The sequence below is a fragment of the Sinohyriopsis cumingii genome, chromosome 14 (assembly GCF_028554795.1).
Source record: "Sinohyriopsis cumingii isolate HCF-2022 chromosome 14, ASM2855479v2, whole genome shotgun sequence".
NCBI lineage: Eukaryota > Metazoa > Mollusca > Bivalvia > Unionida > Unionidae > Sinohyriopsis > Sinohyriopsis cumingii.
In genome coordinates, this window is record NC_142974.1 from 27,450,544 (window position 1) to 27,469,908 (window position 19,365).

Consider the following 19,365-nt stretch of genomic DNA (forward strand, 5'->3'; position numbering starts at 1 on the left):
AGACTTATGGCATAAAAGCAAACACTATAGAAAAATGATCATTGCCGAAAAATCCAGAAACATTTTTTATGTGTATTGGACATCGCGTTCCAATTTACAGATAACTTGTGGTGGGAAATATGATTGCCATTGTCATGTGAAATGGAAAAAGAATTTCCAGGAATTACATCAAGTTGAGAGACAGCAACAAACCATTGAGCAGCATAGGGTTTGGAACTCTGTGCTCTGTACTAATGGTACATAAAATCTACACATGCTTTACAAACGTTTCAGTTGAACATAATGTTTATCGTCGCTGCACTTTCCAAATACCAAACTTTTAATTATGTTTACCAGATTTACAATAGCAGTTTATGATATATTGTTACACCTTAGTGAAAACTGGTCAGACTTCTGGAAAAAAAATCTACTGCCTTACTTAGATGGACTCATCAGGGTTGGGAGGTCTGTCACAGTGACTCAATAAGAAAACTGGTTTATGTGTAATAATATTAGTTTTTCATTACAAACCTGAAGCAAACTTTGTGGATGGCTTGTACCTGAGGTAAGAAATAAATCTTAACAAGTTGGGGTCAATAGGCAAAGAGAATACCTGATCACATCTCATTAATAGGTAACTCTCATTAAATCATAAAACTCAAAACCAACAAATCTTATTTGGTCCCCAGGAATTTTGATACTCAGATATAATGTCCCAAAATTTCTTTATATAGATTTTAATTTGCTAACACATGGTTGTTAACAAAAACTATACACATCTTTCAAGCATTTTTGTTCCTTTCTTTACTCAGGGGACTCCATGGGATGCAATTTTGAAGCAGGTGATTGCAGTTACAACTCTAGCACTTGGCAGCAAGTGGAATCAAGTAGAATATCACAGTTGGGCAACATCATTCTTGATCCAGTATATGGAGAAAAAGGTGGGTCTAGTTATGTTTGATGAAATCCCGGTAGTATAGTTTTCCTTGGAATTCTAGAAATTAGAAATGTAATGTTTATTGTTTGTAAACCAGACTGAGTGTTCATATCTCACTTTACGTTGAATTAATGTCTGATAGAAACAATGAATTAAAAATTATTCAGAATTGTAAAGTTTACTGATAGCACTTAGGGCCAAGTCACAAGTGTTTGCTTACATAAAAAGGTTCATATTTTTTCCCAGGCATAAATTTGACTTATTCCATTTTATCCAGTTTGTCATCAACTTTCTTTGGATGATTCCAACTTTGTTGCATACAAAGGTACAAAATTGTCTGTCAAAAAATGTTTAAACTGATTTTATATGCACTTGGCATTTTAATAAGCTGATGAAATGCTTCCATTTGTTCCTTTAAATCAGAGGCAGTTCTGTTATTTTTAAACTAACTGATGTATCTTTATGTTCTGTTTCAGGCCATTATATATATACTGCGGTCACAACATACAGCTATTATTCCTATCTGTATTCACCATGGTTCATGACAGAAAATGGTAGCAGATGTCAACTATCTTTCATGTACAAGTGTAATGTGAATTCAAGCTATATGGACTTTTATGTTAGCTTGTCTGGAAAGAAATTTGGGTGGTATGGGACTCTTTTTTACAGAAGTCACTATTCATCCATAGACTGGACAACTGTAACAATCAACATACCAATTGCGGATGAGGCACAACTTACATTTGCAGTTTATGGAGGCCGTTTTGAAATTGCTTTGGATGAAATTAATTCAAATTGTGGTAGGTTCTCTATACTCATACATATGTACCTTACAAAGAAATATTTTCAGAGTCACTTACTTTTCCTGTCACACCTGCATTAATCAAAATATTAAGAATTGTAACATATTTTGCTACAATGATTCATAGTCCTTGAATGTAGATTCCTTTTTTGCAGGTTCAAAATGCTGTTCTTTTGAAACCTTTGTCACAAGTTTTCAATTGTTGATTGTCCATTTGTGTAATTGTCATTGATGTTTTGCCTGAAGAAAAAGTAAGACATCATGTTTCCTGTTATTACACAATTCTCATAAAAGATGGTTTTCTATTGGATGGCAGATAGTCATTATGTTATTGGCTTTTTATAATGTTATAACATTCAGTTATATGCATCATGCAGTTGAAATTTCATTTGTGTAATTTAGAAACAAATTAAATTACAGTTTTTTTTTCTCCAAGCTTGCCTTGCCTTCAAAGAAACTTGATATTGTGATCACTTTGGCATTAGTGTGCATGTCCTTCCACAATGAAAGATTAATCTCATTATTACAGTTTTGTATGCATGTCTTTATGTACGGTGCCAACATCTATGGTTTCATTGAGTTGTCTTTAATTCTTTCAAACTGAATATCAACACTATGAATTGTGATCTCTTTTCCAGTTCTTATCATATCAATTGACATTAAAATTGTCTGTCTCATAACTGGTAGGCTTGTGAAAAATGGTAGCCAATGAAATGCCAGGGGAAAAATAACTGATTTCATGTCACAATCAATGGTATTTTCAAGACAATTTCATTATCTTTCATTTGTTCTCCAGGTCATGAGATTTTGCAAGGTCTGTGCAACCAACATAAGTCTAGCACATGGAGCAAAATTGTATCAAGTGAGGCATTTGAACTAAAAAAGTTATGCAGGCCTTGCAGTGGCATGTATGGAGACATACACATTTCTGAATTATTGACACAGCACAACAAATTATCAATTTAACTCGATCTTCAATGTCACTGATATCGGTGATATCAAACAAATATTTCTGTGTCAGTTAAAAAGATGACATAGTTTATTTTGGTTCCTGTGAATTGTTTTTGGCCAGTAAAATGTCCGTTCCTTAGAGTTTTTGCAATGCCTTGAAATTTGGTAAATATTATGTTCATCATCTGAAGATGCACCTATTGACAAGTCCTTTTGCTCCTGCATTTTATACATAGACTTGTGCTCTTTTGGTCTTGTAACTAGCTGCAGTGTTGTCACCATCTCATTAGTGCAAATAGCCCTGAAGGTTTGGGTGGATTGCCATACAATTTGGTATATATTACAGACATCACCTCAAGATGTGTATATTAACAAATTATTTTGCTTCCACAGTTTGTGTTTGAGCTATGGACTTATTTGTTTTGAAACTTGATGAACTTTATGACACAACCTTATTATTGCAATTAGACCCCAGGTTTTGACAGATTACCATTAAACATGTTAAGTACTTTAGCTATCACCATAAGATATAAAAATTGACAAATCATTTTCCTCTCGCATTGTTTGTTTAGGTTATTCCTCATCTTTTCCTTACCTTAATGCAGTATTTGATAAAAATCTCATTAGCATTTCTATAGTTTCTGGTAGCTTGTCATGAAATTTGACATATTATGGTCATTGTTTAAATATGTGCTTACTGAAATATCACTAGGCTACTGGAATTTATGTTGGAGTTATTGCCCTTTTGGACTTGTTTAATATCAGTGAATTGCTCTCCATTCCTCTAGTTATACTTTTGATTTTGTGGGGAACATCATTTTCATGTATGTGTTAGTGAATTATATGACAGCAGATCTGGCTCTATGTTATCTGCTTTTGCATTTTCATTTTATATATGGGTATATGTATTCGTTATTAGGGTATATTTGGTAGCTAGTGACATAGGTAGACAGATCAAAATTTGTGCTTGACTTTCATGACAGTTTTGAGCTGACTTGGCTATTATAAGCTAAGTGAGCTTGTGGAATGAAACATTTACATTGATTATCTAGTTATATAAAGCATTTTACCACTGCATATTATTGGCAAGGTTACACAAGGACGGAAAGGCAATTTTCAGGTATTTGGTGGTGATGTTTATTAGATGCATTTCTAATGCATATGACAGAGTGCCATTGTCATAACACACAGTCTCTGTTCATGTGCCAAGAATGAAGATACACAACTTGAGTTTTATCTTTATTCACTGAAAGTTTATTACGACATACACACACACACATCTGTAGAAACATACTACAAGAACAATGATCAATGAAACTGTTCTCATATAAAAGCTATACCCCTCCCCCTTTTAAAAATAAATTGAAAATTCCCCAATGGATTGTGAATAATTTGATTGAATTTTCCTAATGTAAAGGCCTTTTAGCTTGTTCATTTTGATGTCAATGTATCATTAAATAACTACTAAGTGACACCAGTGGAAATTGACCAAATTTGACTTACTCTCTTTGCATACAGATGTATAAAATTTGTTTCTGTGATGATCACTGGCCAAGAAGAAATCCCTGCTGATACTAAAAATTGAAAAACAACCTGGAAAGAACTTCTCTAAAACTCATCAGCAGAAGTTGACTTAAGTTCACAAACATGCTGATATAAATAGTACCAACCTGCCATCTGCTTGGTGTGCAGTTACTAAAATGTAGTCAGTAATGGTAAATGTTTTATATTTAAAGATATTAATGACAGTTTCACAGTTTTTCAATTGATTTTATCAGAAAAGCTATGATTAGCATCCAACCGTTAATGTATCCTCAAACACAATAACATTACCTTCATTTTAATGGTCAAACACATCCTGTCTGAATGGTCAACCACCTTTATAACCTATTTTCAGCACCCTTTATAATTTCCTCTAGGCAAAGTTCCCATGTATAATAGCAGTCACCAGCCTTTTGTGGTTAGCAGCAGCCAAGTACTTCCTAACCAAATAATTGTTTCTTACTGCTTATTGACAGTGCACAGCATATGCAAACTTAACTTTCATTTCAGGGCATTGTTCAGAGAAAGGCATATCTTGTGAATCAATATATAAACATTTCTCAACATGCTTGTACTCAGTACAGCTGTCACATTGTCAGTGTACATGTAACTCAGAATGTAAATGTCAGATTCTAATAGTGAGACAACTGATTATTTTATATCATTGTTTATCTGTGAATTTAAAGCTATCTCATTAAAAAAAATAACCTTTGAAGAGATGATATAAGTTATATCCATTTTCTTTATTGTATGGGGTCATTATATCTTTAAATCAGTGTGTTGATATATAAAAGGGGGGCGAGTGGCCAAGTGGTAGAACGTGCTCTCCATTACGGATCACTGCCATCTCACCTCTGACTGCACTGGTTTGAGCCTCAGATTCAGCCAATGTGGGTATGTGAGAAAGCTTGCCAGTAGTTTCTCATGGGCTGGTGATTCTTTTCATGGTTTTCCCGGGTTCTTCCTCCACCATTAAAACTGGACGCCATGTATAGCCTATCATGAGCTAAAAAATGGTGTTAAACCCCACAACAACCATATATAAAAGGCAGGGGAAGTTTTTGTTCATGCATTTTTAACAAAAGCCACATAAGTCTTCTTATTTCCTATTCATCATAGGTCTCTCACATGACCTGTCTCTCTTTGATCTTGGCAGTTGAGCAACTGAGCAACTGGGAAATCCAGAAATGTTTTGAAGCATGGAGAGCTGTTTCTAAGTCTATTTAATTGAATTGGCTGATACGTAAGCTGTCAGTTAATATTGACTTGAGTGTTTCATCATTGTGCACAAAACAAACTTGATATTTTTAAGAATTGGTCATTACTTAATTTATGAGATGGATTAAAGGATGGACTAAAATGAGCAGGATGCAGTAATATTGTGTGGAATGTAACTTTGGGAGAGAAGAACATATTCCTGGATTAAAGTGACCAGGATGCTGTAGTCATGTGGAACATGGAGAGAGCAACATTTACACTTAGTAACACTAAATCTGTTGATAATGTAATAATACTAATAATAATATTAATAATACATATAATACTGCTTTGACTACTTCTGCTAATTATAATGGAATTTGGTGCATGTTATTTGTTCATAAACCAAGCTTGAATGTTGAATCTGCATATAGAGGTCACCTGTAAGAAGGCCAGTTTGGCCTTTTCCCATGGATGGGTACGACCAATGGGTTTGTTAAAATATAGCAGATGTAATTCTTAATGTCACTACATCAAGGGAGAGTCATTTACATCATTGTCATAAAAATCTCAATTATACTGAGCATATCATCAATTATACTACTGCCATTTTGACATTCAGCCAGTTTGCAAGTGTTCTTCACAGCTGTATCATAATATGTTTGTATTTATTAGGAGCTATGATAGTTTATTGTCAGCAAGCTTGACTTGCACCCAAAAGGGTGTGGATACATTTTTTTGCTATTGAATCAGACTGCTGACGGCCCTGCTGTTTTGGGGGCAAGACACATTGCTCAATATGCTTGAGCACTAAATAACATGCATGCATTGCTTTGGTGTAAAACTTCAAAACAAATCAATTTATTTTTAAGGTGGATCAGGTGCTGATGTTGAGGGCCAGATGGCAGTATTGAGGTCACCAGCTTTCTTAAACAAGCACGAAGCTCAGTATCTCATCTTCTACCACCAGATACCCACCACAGATACCATAAAGGTAGGATTAATGATAATGACTTTGATGAAAATGTTGATGAGGATGATGGTGATAGCTATGATAACCATGGCAAAGACAACAATTTTACCCCAATTTTTACCACAGATTCCATTTGTATTATTTGCAATGTTTTAAAACAGACATGCCAGCAACCAGTTACATCTAAAATGTTGCATTTGTATCCAGTTTCTTTCTTTAAATGTGTCAGTAATATTTTTACATACTGTATGATAATATGCAGCACTCTTGCATCATATTTATATTCATGATAATCCAATTTTTGATATGTTGAAGTCACATTGTGGATCTCATTTTAAATATCCTATAAGTATTAAAAAAACATTGAATTTTCCAACATTTATCAGCTTAAAGATGGATTATATTTTTACATCCCTGCTTTGGCTGTAAAAAAGAAGCTCATATGATCAAATGACCAATCTTCCACAAGGCCTTCAATAGTTACTTGTGTACTCATATATAATGTGCAAGTTGTGCAAGATGAGGTGTCTTCAGCAGGGATGGTCCTGGCTTTTAAAAAGCTGTCGCCAAAAAAATCGCCAACCTCAATATTCTGTCGCCAATTTTCAAAAAGTGTTGCCAAAACAAGTAGTGTACATTTTTCCAAGTGTTAGTTTAGTCTATTAATGTAACAGGCAATGAAAATTACAAAAGATGTGTTAGTTAATACTGTAATTACAACAAGTATTAACAAAATGTTACAAACTGTTACATGAAGATCTGTCACGATTTTAGAGTTGCCCACTTGTTGAATGCAGTTTCAAAATCTAATTTTTCACATCTGTACATGCTGATTCTCATTAAATTCTCGAGAGATGAGATGCAGAGCTTATTTCTGATGTCAGTTTTTATGAAGTTCATCTTGCTGAATCCACATTCACAGTCTACAGTGCTGACAGGTGACACCAGTAGTCTCTCAGCAGTTCCCCCCCCCCATAGCTAGCATTCCAAAGCTTGTAGTGAATTGCTTCCTAAATCCCAAGAATGATCACTGAATGTGGTATAAATTTTCTCGACAAGGAAAATAGGATCTCCAGTCCCACGAATGAAACTTTCACGAGTCAACACCTGGCAATATTGGACCGTATATATAAGCATAAATTCACACCCAATTTAGGGATTCTTTCACTCCTGTATTTTGAGAAATAAATAATTATTATTAATTATGCAAAACTTTTGTTTTTTTTTTTTGCTATTTCTTGTTGCGGAGTTTAAGTCTCTGCAGCCGTAACACGGAATTGATGGCAAAAGGAAAAGATCAATGAGTAAAATGCTGCACTGGCGACAGATATAATTGTGATTGAGATTTTTTCCATTTGCTTTGTATTTATACACAGTCGGTACTTCAAAGGTTATAAGTTTTCTATGAAGGTTTAGCAAAACTATTGTATTGGTATATGTATAAAAAAAAACAAAAAACACAGAAGGATTAGCCATACAATTTAATTGTATCTGTTCTATTCGCGTCTTCAGAAGTCAGTCAGTTGTAGGTATAGTGCGGTAGCATAATTGACTTTATCACAGCATACAGTACTCAGCCCAGATGTCAAAATAAGCAGATTATGATGTAACAATGCACTGTAAAGATGGGGTTGTCAATACGAACAAAGGATCGTTTGTATAACAGATTGATTCCAATGCATTGCTTAGTCAAGTTTGTGGCTTCCTTTCGTTCTCGCTTTTAATTTATCCAGTCCAAATCCATGATTGTATGTACAAATTAAATAACCAAAAAGTATGTCGCCAAAAAAATTGCCAGATGGGATATTTTTGTCGCCAATAAGGAAAAAAAATCGCAATTTGCGACACTGGCAAAGCCCAGGACGATCCCTGCTTCAGACAACAAATGCTGGGTCCATCCTTCCTCTCTAGGCTGTAACTCTTATGCTATTTTTCCTATGGGCATAAGACGTTCGCTTTGGGTGCATCTTGGGATAACACGTGCCATGCACCTAAATTGCATTGCTGTGACCAAATTTATAGGATTAATAAAAAATATATTAAAGATCATATATAGGCCATATTTTAATTACCATCTCATCTGTTGCAACTAGACTTGCGCTGGCATAGGGCATGCATGGGTGGATGGACATGCACATGGAATAGTGGTTACTTAATTAAATCTTCTGCCAATGTAGTCTTAGCATTGATAATTATCTGTTCTGTTCTGCATTAATATGAATGTGTAAAATATTTGTAAAATTATTCAAAATTAAACTTCCAAACCATCGACATTTGGGTATAAAAGATATTTTTTGTAATAGCAACATTCTGAGAGTGACAACATCTTTTCTATATAAGTGGGAAGGACAGGAAGAAAACTATCATACAGGAAAAACAGTCTGTCTTAGTAATAAGGTTCAAAGAGTCCTCGAGTCAAACTAACACTGGTTTCTTGCCATATATATGAATTTCATGCCAGCTTCTGCCAGTCAGCAAAAGATCTAGCTTGGTACAATTTGCCTTCTTTGAAATATTGATTACAAACATTTTGTTTATGTTGGCTTAATGGCACTTCAAGATATTATTAACTATGTTATGTGGAAAAAATGGCAACTTAAAGTGCCTTTCCCAAGTACACTGAGGCAATCAACCCAGGTTGGCCAGGATGAGTATCCCACCCAATATCCTTGGATAATGAGTCCAGTGATCTTTCAGTTGAGCTACCATTGCTTCCAATTACAAATGTGAGGGACAGTTACTGATAAATGAGATGTTTTTTCATGGTCTTCAAAAGTAATACTATAAACAATGTAGGTTTCATTTAATCTTGTAGGCATTGCAGTGCATTCTACTAATTCATGGATGATTTGTGGCAGTAGATGGCAAACATTTGGATTTGTCTCGTGTTGATAGAAATAAATTCTAAATCTGACATCATATTGCATAACCAGATAGTGTTGAGTTTTTTTAAGACTTGTTTTGAGGTTCCAAGGAGGGTCAAAACATGTGACCTCCAAACATATAACATCAAATAGAGAATAACAATCTTTTCATATGAGCCTGTAGAAAAAATTGGAAAATCAAATTTGAATTGTTCAAGTTTCGTTGATTTTGTGAACAAATAATGGTCAGAAATGAGTTAATTCTTGCAAATTATAAGGTTTACATTGTTAGCAAATGCAGTTTTACCACGAGATATGGTTGTCTGTACTGAACAAAGAAAAATATAAATCACGTAAGGAACTGACCATTTCATTTTGTGCTGGGAGTGATAGACATAATTGTTTCATTCTTTTAAAAACTTATAATGGGGGACTTTCAGTTGATTTGCAGATACAGCAGTAACAACCCCTTTATCAAAACAAATCAACCGCATAAACCTGAGCATGTGTTAATTATTGTCTTTCAATCAATTATTTCATGGCTACAGCAATCCTGAAAAGCATGGGTCAATTAATAGTTGGTAGTTTAACAAGATTAAGATAGCGAATAACAATGACAAGAACTAACCATACTATTCCATTCAGCATGCCAGATATGCTCTAGTTTCAACTGAAAAGGTTGCTTCCTAGCTGTGGATAATTTGTGATCATTAAGTCATGTGATCAACATTAGTCACTGAGGAAGGCAGTTTGATAGTGCCAAAAATATTATATATTGGTTGAAATCTATTTAATAAATGTTGTCCCTGTTTCTGAACTTGTCATTTATCATTAATAAAGATGGCGTAAACATTCTTATTCAAAGCAGTGATATGTAATAACATTTCTTTGATTTACCTAATTTCAAAGGAATTGGGTTATTCCACTTTGTTTCCTTTACCTATTCTAATTATCCAGCTATGTTCAAAGGACTTAACATTGCACTAGCTATTTTCAGCCATTTGAGTACTAATGTGAAAAGGGGATTGTTTATTTATCACTGCCTTTTGTTTCAATTGCCTCTATGAGAATTAGCTGCGCAAACTGTTTCGAGGATTGTTTTATATGAGCTTTAAGCAAGACTGTTTATTGTGTATGCATACTGCATGTTACCGATATACATGGATGCATTTTGAAGCATGACCATGTGTCAAGATTTGTGGGTCAGAACTTGTTTTTAGCAACACATGTTGTTTTATGTCAGGTATGATAATGTCCTTTGCTTTTCTTTGAAATATAGGGTGAAAACTGCACTTTTGACACCCATCCACCCCCAGTTAAATCCACATTTGATAGAAATAAGTTTGGAAATTGATAGGAGTTTGGAAAAAAGCAACATGGCTTGTTGTTATTTTCATGTTAATTTTGTTAACTCTTCCAAGCAGCTTGCAGTATTTCAGATACTCTTTGATCTCTCAAAATTAGAGTTTATATGGGACAATTGACACTGATGGGTATTTGTTATTTCTTGAATAAGACTAGTCATTATAATGATGGACGTGTTAACAATTTCTCTTACAGGTGATGTTCGAGAATCATGATGATGGCACAGAAACAGTATTGTCCAGCCTATCGTCCATCACTGACAGTCTAGAGTTGGTTTGTATCAACCTTCCCAGAGTTGCAGGAAACACATCCATAACATTTGAGGCCATTAGGGGAGACAACTCTATAAAAGCAGCCTATTCTACAGCAATTAGAAACGTTGAAATTAAAGATGGTCTTTGTCCAGGTAGGTCAGAATACCAGGTCTTAAAGCCAATTTACATCAGTAGCACCAAATTTGTGCTCAAAGTAAAATTTTAATAACTCTTAATTTCATTGATTTCACTCAAAGCTAGTGTTACCTGTGTTTTAGAGTTGGCCTAATAATGAACCACGTCATGTATATTGGCAAATTTCTTAATTGTTAAATGTAGATGGGGTGATTGAATAATAAAGATTTATTCACTAGTCAGTATAAATGTATTCCCTGAAATAGGGTAGGTAGTTGTTAAACCTACAAGATGTAACATTCAAGCACAAATACAGTCAAGAGTTACAATTGAGACTATACAGTCTTCACACAATTAATATGCGATGCAAATATCATCCATAGTTATAAATTACATACAATCCTTATGAAAGAAAAGACTTCAGTGTAATAATTATCTTATATTTCCTGTAAAAGAAATATATTTGTAGATACAGTTTTTATTATACTGCATACTAAAGTAAGTTTCATAGTTGCTCTCAAAGAAGCTTCTGAACTGAAAAGGGAATAGGGCAGGTTTAGTAACGCATGCCAAATGCAACGCATGTGCTATTATGGTGAGCACTTTTATTATTTCACTCATTCCACTGATCTACCTATCTACGTACATGTACATCCTACAGGGTTTTTTGAAACAACCTCTACAAATGTATTCTAATAAACATGGTAATGCACAGTCTGGCAGGCTGTACGCTGTAAACATATATAGTAAAGACAATATATGCAACAGATATAACATGTATGCCCAATATAACACTGGCTACATAAAGTTTGGGAATTTCATATTCTGGAAAATTCTGTTTGATCAATTTTCTTGATTTTGGAACCCATCGACACAAATTGTCATTCTCCATAATTTGCAGCAGGGTCAAGTTTTATAATTTTCAATTCAACAATGAAAGTTGCAAATATAATACTACATAGAAATTTATATGTTATTTGTCTGACTTTAGATGGCAAGAGATTGTAAGGTGCCAAACTGTGAGCCTCAAGTTTACTTTAAACTTTTTGCCCAGCTTTTGTCTTGCCTGCAAAGCAAAGGTGAGGCATATGTATTTTGGCTTTATTGGCATTGGTTTTGGAGGCTATTTTATATACAGTCATACAACTTGTTTGAGCAGTAGTGGCTTAGTGGTTATAAGGAATGCTGGACTGAAGCCCAGTCTAATAGGTTTGAATACTGCCTTTGTCTGTCCAGGTCAGCTGCTTTGAGTGTTTCAGGGCAAATATCTTCTCTTATTGTCTTAGCACTGTATAGTTTGTTATGCGTTAATGTGCTGTTCAGCATGAGGAAAACAAACAGTTGGTTTTGTGTATACTTGCCAAAGGTAAAATCAGAGCAACATAATTTTCTTGTGCCAATTGCATTGATCTTTTCTTTTATCTGGCACTGTTTTATATACAGTCATGAAGCTGAATTCATGTCTGAACTTTTACTACTCTGGACAAAATGTATGACATTTCATTACAAAATGAATTAATGGATTGGATCTTACAATGTTGGTATTGATGTTGATGGCAATTATAATTTTTATTTGAACAAAACAAAGGTATAACATGCCATAATCTTTTTGCAGTAAGTATCTTTTTGAATTATTCCACGACTCATAGTTTTCTTTTTTCTGACAGTAGCTTAAGAATGTATTTATCACATGACAATATTCTTTTAAAACCTCAGTCACATATCTGTGTTTATTGGTCTAGCACTGAATGTCAGTCCAGCCAAAATATATACTAACACTGATTGATTACTGACCAACTAGCAATGGGAATTTGTGAGGTATTATATAATTTTAGGCAACCTGGAAACTTTGTGAGTGATTTTACATCATGCATGCATCACCTAGGTAACATTCACATTATATTGTACATAATCTACAATGGTCATCACTTCAATGCATTCTAACCAATGTTTGTGAGGTTTTTTGATAGTTTACACTCAAAACAACCTTACTTTAAATGGGAATGATTGTCAAAGTCAAAACAAAAGAATCTTGATTTGTGCTATTGTGGTGATCCCTACTCTGATAATAGGTCCTTTTGTTTACAGTTTGACATTCCATTATGACACCTAGTTGGTTCTGTGTGAATATTGTACTAATCAGATATCAAATTTGATGGCCATTGTTTGATGTTCTTCTATCCATGATTTCAGTTTCAAAGTTAGAGGTCTTGACAAAGACCTTTATAGTGCACAGTATATTACCTCAGACAAAAGAAATAGATGTGTTACAATTCCTCCAGAATATCAGATTGGTTTCACAACCCATTATTTAAAATAAATGAAAAACAGACTTGCTCTTCTGGAATATTTTTAGAGCAGTACTATGAATTGACTATTATTTTAAAGTTTAATATGACATGATATTGTGTAGCAATTTGTATGATATAATTTATGTTTCAGACACATTAGATGTACATGATTGTACTTTTGAGAGCGAGGATGCTCTGTGTGGACGAAATATTACATCATCTGTTGCCCCAAGCTGTGATCTGCCAGTATACATGTGGGTGCGCCATAGTGGAGCCACCTGGACTGCTGGAACGGGGCCTGATTTTGACCATACCTTCAATATGGATGAAATGAATAGGAGTGTTACATATGGAAACCAGACAGGTTGGGATATATTGTTAAATATGGAAGAGGAAGCTTTTATTTGTAAAAATTAAACATTATCATGAAAGTATTCTTTAGTCTTTATTCTTTTTTGACACATTGATACATTATCCCAATAATAGAGATATTAGTTTTCCTGACAAAATATTTGGGGAAAATTGTAATTCTCATTATCTGGGCAGAGGGATATGTAATTATTTTTCATTCCTTGGATATTTAGGCCATTGATGTTTGTTTGTCATGCCAGTAATATTTCAGTGTTTTTATTTTAAATCTTTTGAAATTTGTTATTTTAGATTTGTCTCTCTGTGAGAAAGCATACATTTCTTTCAACCCCTTTTTTAAATTCATTTGTGCATTGTGATACCCTTTATATTTACTTATGCTCTTCCTTTTATAACTCTCTGCTAGATTGGTGTTCACATTGGCTCTCTGGAGTCCCTTTTGATGTATTTGCAAATGTTATACAAAAGATTTTACAATAATGTTATACAAATTGTCACACTAGGTTCAGTATATGTAATCATAGTGAATGTGCAACATATCTGATCGTTTACATTATGAACCTTGGGTCACTGACTCAGGGTGGGGAGCAGTTATGAAACAGGGTGGAGGGTGAAATTAGGCCATTGGAAAGTGGTGATTTGTAATGGTGGACCAATGTAGTTTCTCTGTATGTTTGATGGTATTTTTGCAATAAAACCTTGAAGATATTTTTATTCAAGTGTTTCTTACAAGAATCCACCAAAGAATCGGAAACCTACCATAAAGTTATGCTTAACTAGCAATAGTCTTTTTCTTAATATGTGTTTACTTTGTGTCTTATTACAGGTAAAGGACATTACATGTATGCTGATGCCTCAGTTGGCAATCCAGGAGACACAACAACATTAACACTGAAGGATTTTGTTATTGGCAAATTCTGCTCCCTCCAGTTCTTCTACCACATGTATGGCAACTCAACACCAGTTCTACGTGTCAGAGAAACCAGAGGAGCTGTTGAGAAAGTGTTGTCCTCTTTTAATTTGACTGCATGGCTTCCTAGTTGCCTAGAATTAAAAAATGACTGTACAGTCCAAGAATCAACAGTAAAATCTGTGTCATTTGTGGCTGAAAGAGGAAATGGTCCATGGGGAGATATTGCTATTGATGATATCAATCTCTCCATAGAGAAGTGTCCATGTAAGTTTATGTATGCAGTTAGAAGTTTAACACTGTTTTTTGTAATGTTATAACATATGGGACAGTCTTTTGCTGCATTTTTGGTATGTCCTCACATCCATGCAGTGCATCCCTTGCAAACCTGTTTTAGCATGATTAAATGTAGCCCTAAGTATCCGTTTGAGGAATTCTTGTTTTTGAGTGTGTGTACATATATATATATATATATATATATATATATATATATATATATATATATATAACACTCCCCCCAATCAAAGTTGATGGTGTATACTGCAGTCAGCTTGTCTGACACTGTATCACAAATATATATATATATATATATATATATATATATATATATATATATATATATATATATATATATGAATGAGAAAAAAATATAATATGTCTTTATTTGCAAGGTGACCATGTAAATTATTGATTAAAATAGTTGATTCTGATATTCATGATGAAACAATGTTAGTGGATTGATTACCAACATTGCTATTACCAACATTGGTAAAGAAATAAATGTGTATTTTTAATTTTTTTTCAGCTGCCAGTATAAATTGCACATTTACAGATGGTATGTGTGGTTATGTTGCAGAATATGGCTGGGAATTCAACCAAACTGCAGATGGTAAATTTAATCCTTTAATCGGATCTCTCTTGCAGTCTTACTTTCTTTTTCATAACCCTTCGCAGTACACTGTCTTTGCATTCTAATAAGTTGTTAGATTTTAAAGTACATTTGGTTTGAATATAATAATAACAGCATAAATGTACATTTCATTTCTTTATTGAAGCATTCATTGTAAAAAAAAGTAATAATGATAATTGTAAAGATACTCAGTTTTTTTAGTCCAATAATAATAAAGATGCTCAATTGATTTAGTCCAGTAATCACAAAGATAGTTTATTTAGTCCAATAACCATAAAGATGCTCAGTTGATTTAGTCCAATAATCATAAAGATGCTCAGTTGGTTTAGTCCAATAATCACAAAGATAGTTTATTTAGTCCAATAATCATAAAGATGCTCAGTTGATTTAGTCCAATAATCATAAAGATGCTCAGTTGATTTAGTCCAATAATCATAAAGATGCTCAGTTGATTTAGTCCAATAATCACAAAGATAGTTGATTTAGTCCAATAGCCATAAAGATGCTCAGTTGATTTAGTCCAATAATCACAAAGATAGTTTATTTAGTCCAATAACCATAAAGATGCTCAGTTGATTTAGTCCAATAATCACAAAGATAGTTTATTTAGTCCAATAACCATAAAGATGCTCAGTTGATTTAGTCCAATAATCATAAAGATGCTCAGTTGATTTAGTCCAATAATCACAAAGATAGTTTATTTAGTCCAATAACCATAAAGATGCTCAGTTGATTTAGTCCAATAATCACAAAGATGCTCAGTTGGTTTAGTCCGATAATCACAAAGATACTAATTTTATTTTGTCAAATAATCACAAAGATAATCCAAGAGCAATGTTGCAGTGTGCACCATATGAGACTGACAGTATTTTGGAAAATTGAGAATATTTGTTTGTATATGCCATTTCCAGTGATTCGTAATAATTAAAGTTAGCCATATTATTAAATTAAAATCAGCTGCTAAATCTTTTGTATTACTTAAAATCCTGTTTATGGTGTGTACAGATTAATAGACCAGTTTTGTTTCCTAAGTTGCTTCATTTTGGTCTGGTAAGCTGTAATTGTCTTGGGAAGATTTTTTCATGGTGTCATACTTATTGTTTAAGGAACAGTAAATTATATGGAAGGTAAAAACTGCAGAAAGCAAGTTTGTGATGTACTTATAATGTTCAGTCCAACAGGCAACAGTTACACAAGTTTGGTTGTTACCATTCATTTAATTAGATAGATGCAATGAGATTGCAAAAACTGAATAAGTGTAACAACAGAGGAACAGTAATATCATGGTATGAGGATTCTGGCTTGCTATTTATTCTCTAATCTTTTTATGGCAGATGAAGAAAGTATGGAGAAAGCATGATTTTTTTCCTATTTTTTCCCAAGGTCATAGCAGTTACTTCTATATGCAAATATGAACTGTTGAGGTTTAGGGCAAGGTTTTCAATTTGCTTAAAATTATAATAAATTTTTGATAGATTTTTAGTATACTTGGCATGAATCATAATGAAGCTATTAATCTGGAGCACATTCAGTTACCTCCTTCACCTTGTTTAAACATGAGATGAATCATTATACAGGTAAGGTAGGTCTGAGACTCTATTGTTTGCCATTTTAACCATGTGATCAAGGTCACAGTCATAGAAAATTTTCATTATGATTCTTGTTAAAGGTTTTATATTTGCTTTAATTTTTATATTTTCAGGCTTGTAATGAATCATTATAAATCTTAATTCATTCTGCAACACAAGAAAACAAAATGCCAATTGTTACAATTTTGAGATCACTTACATAAGGTACCTGTCTTTATCAAGTACCAATTTTTTTAAAAAGCCTTGGTGTTATTCCCTGGGTTGAGTAATTAATAACACAAAATATAAAAATAATGGATGGAATAACAGAGATCTAATTTGAGATATGGAACAGAATAACACAAGCCCTCATATGCAAAATGTAACTATTTGATCAATGACATAAACAAAATTATATCATACATGATGTGAATAATTCACTTTCTCCCAGAAATAGAGTTAAAAAAGTCTGCAAAATTCAGTTATCTGGTTATAATGATGGAGCAAATTTCATCAAATGATCAAATGATTGATCAGACTGATTGCCAGCATGACCTAGTGCTTCCAGTTCTTTCCAAATAGCTGATGTGTTTCTCCCTTTTTTTATGTTCTCTTTGCCTCTTTGGTGTCATCAGCCTCTTGGATGCAGACTGTGCTTTTTTCACACTGCAATATAAGTGTGGCTGTATTACCTTTTATTACAAAAAATAATCCCCAACCTATTTAGGTGTCAGGTTTTTCTTTTCTTCTTCTTGGGTCAGCCCAGTATTCTGACACTTTTGGATCACATATCTTCTATTAAAATTCAACAGAACAAGCTAATATGGATTGTTTGCCACCTAATACACACTCATGACCCTATTATAAATCAATGTCTGGTTAGCAGCTACTTGCATTTTTAACTGAGCAGATGACATAGTTAAACTTCTCAGATGTTGTTACTACCCCACTGTAGCTATACATTTACAAGCTTAACTAGCCCAGTTAGCACACTTTAGTCGATTTTCAGTTGAAGGGAATTAATAACTTAATTACACATGAATATTAGCTACGTTACTTTGCTAATTGGCGATTCAATGACATACATTTCCAGACATAGGAAAATCAACTCCCAGAATGAATGATACAAATCAATATGTATCAGAACAAATGCATGAAATCTTACATTACATGATTTTTATTACATATAAACAATTGAAACCGAACTCATGCAGTTAAAGAAATGTTTTACACTATTCTTACAATATATGGCTCATAAAACATGCATGATTATTTCTGAATTAAAGGAAAAAATTAAGTATGAATTGAAAATGAATAAATTCAACAATAAGCTCAAACTAAAATCATTGAACATATTATATGCAGTTGAGACTAATCTTTGTGCTTTTCCAAGCTCTCACTTGAATTATCATCAGTGAATTTCCTACTTTTCTCAGGGTTCAGGTGTCTAACAGTTCCAGACCCCCTTGTCCTATGGATAGTTTGTTTAATGAGATAAGATACTTGCTATTTTTCCATGGAGTCGACTTCTTGGCTTCCAAGAGAAACATAGACTGATTAATTTCACAAGGGGTATTATTTTAAAACTTTGAACTTCGTCTGGGAACACCACCACCCTCGTTTAACTTAGCCAATCAGCATTACTCCTTTAACTACCAAATTGTTTTATCACTCCCATAGAAGTTAGAATAATTGTCTTTGGTCCACCTTTATTGATAATGATTCTGGAAAATATCATTTTATGACACCTGTTTTAATTGGACCACAACTTCCTAAAATATTCCCTGGTTCATTTCAATTCTTGATATTTTACCACTAATACCCTACACTGGCATGTTTGTTGGGGCAGTATCAAATGTAAATGAATTAAAATTCAGTACATGCCTCCAAACAGGAGAGGTTAATTATTACAAGCTGCCCAGTTATAGCAGACCTAGCCATTACATCTATCTTAATGTTTACATTTTATGCTGGGAATAACATAAAGCACTGTGAAATTATACTATATAAATCATTCAACAAATGTTTCATCATTACACAGCACTAATTCTTATGAAAATGACCCTTAAAACCCTTAAAATACTGACTTGCATAATAAAAGCAAAAATTTCAGAAAATGATTGTTGCTGTAAAATCTGGATGATTGGCTTGTCCTTATTTTATTTGGCTCCAGGTTTCATATTAAATTTAGTGGAGTTATTCAGGGAACCAGGTTCACTCTACAGTAGTACCTCATATGCTTTAAACTGCGTACCTTTTTTATTGCAAAGTGTCTGCATGATCAAACTGTTGATTTTATAATTTATTAGAAATGGCAT

The 19,365-nt window shown here is 33.5% G+C and overlaps 1 protein-coding gene across 6 annotated transcripts in view; it reads left to right on the forward strand.

Annotated features, from left to right (window-relative positions):
• Window positions 1-19,365, forward strand: part of LOC149783476 (uncharacterized) — a 298,719-nt gene that overhangs the window by 115,622 nt on the left and 163,732 nt on the right. For all 6 annotated transcript variants that reach the window (XM_089931706.1, XM_089931711.1, XM_089931709.1 and 3 more), the window contains exons 34-40: window positions 792-920; window positions 1,393-1,716; window positions 6,281-6,402; window positions 10,806-11,016; window positions 13,442-13,654; window positions 14,486-14,836; window positions 15,375-15,458. In XM_089931706.1, the coding sequence (XP_089787832.1) occupies window positions 792-920; window positions 1,393-1,716; window positions 6,281-6,402; window positions 10,806-11,016; window positions 13,442-13,654; window positions 14,486-14,836; window positions 15,375-15,458 (1,434 nt within the window). The remainder of the gene's footprint in view (window positions 1-791; window positions 921-1,392; window positions 1,717-6,280; window positions 6,403-10,805; window positions 11,017-13,441; window positions 13,655-14,485; window positions 14,837-15,374; window positions 15,459-19,365) is intronic.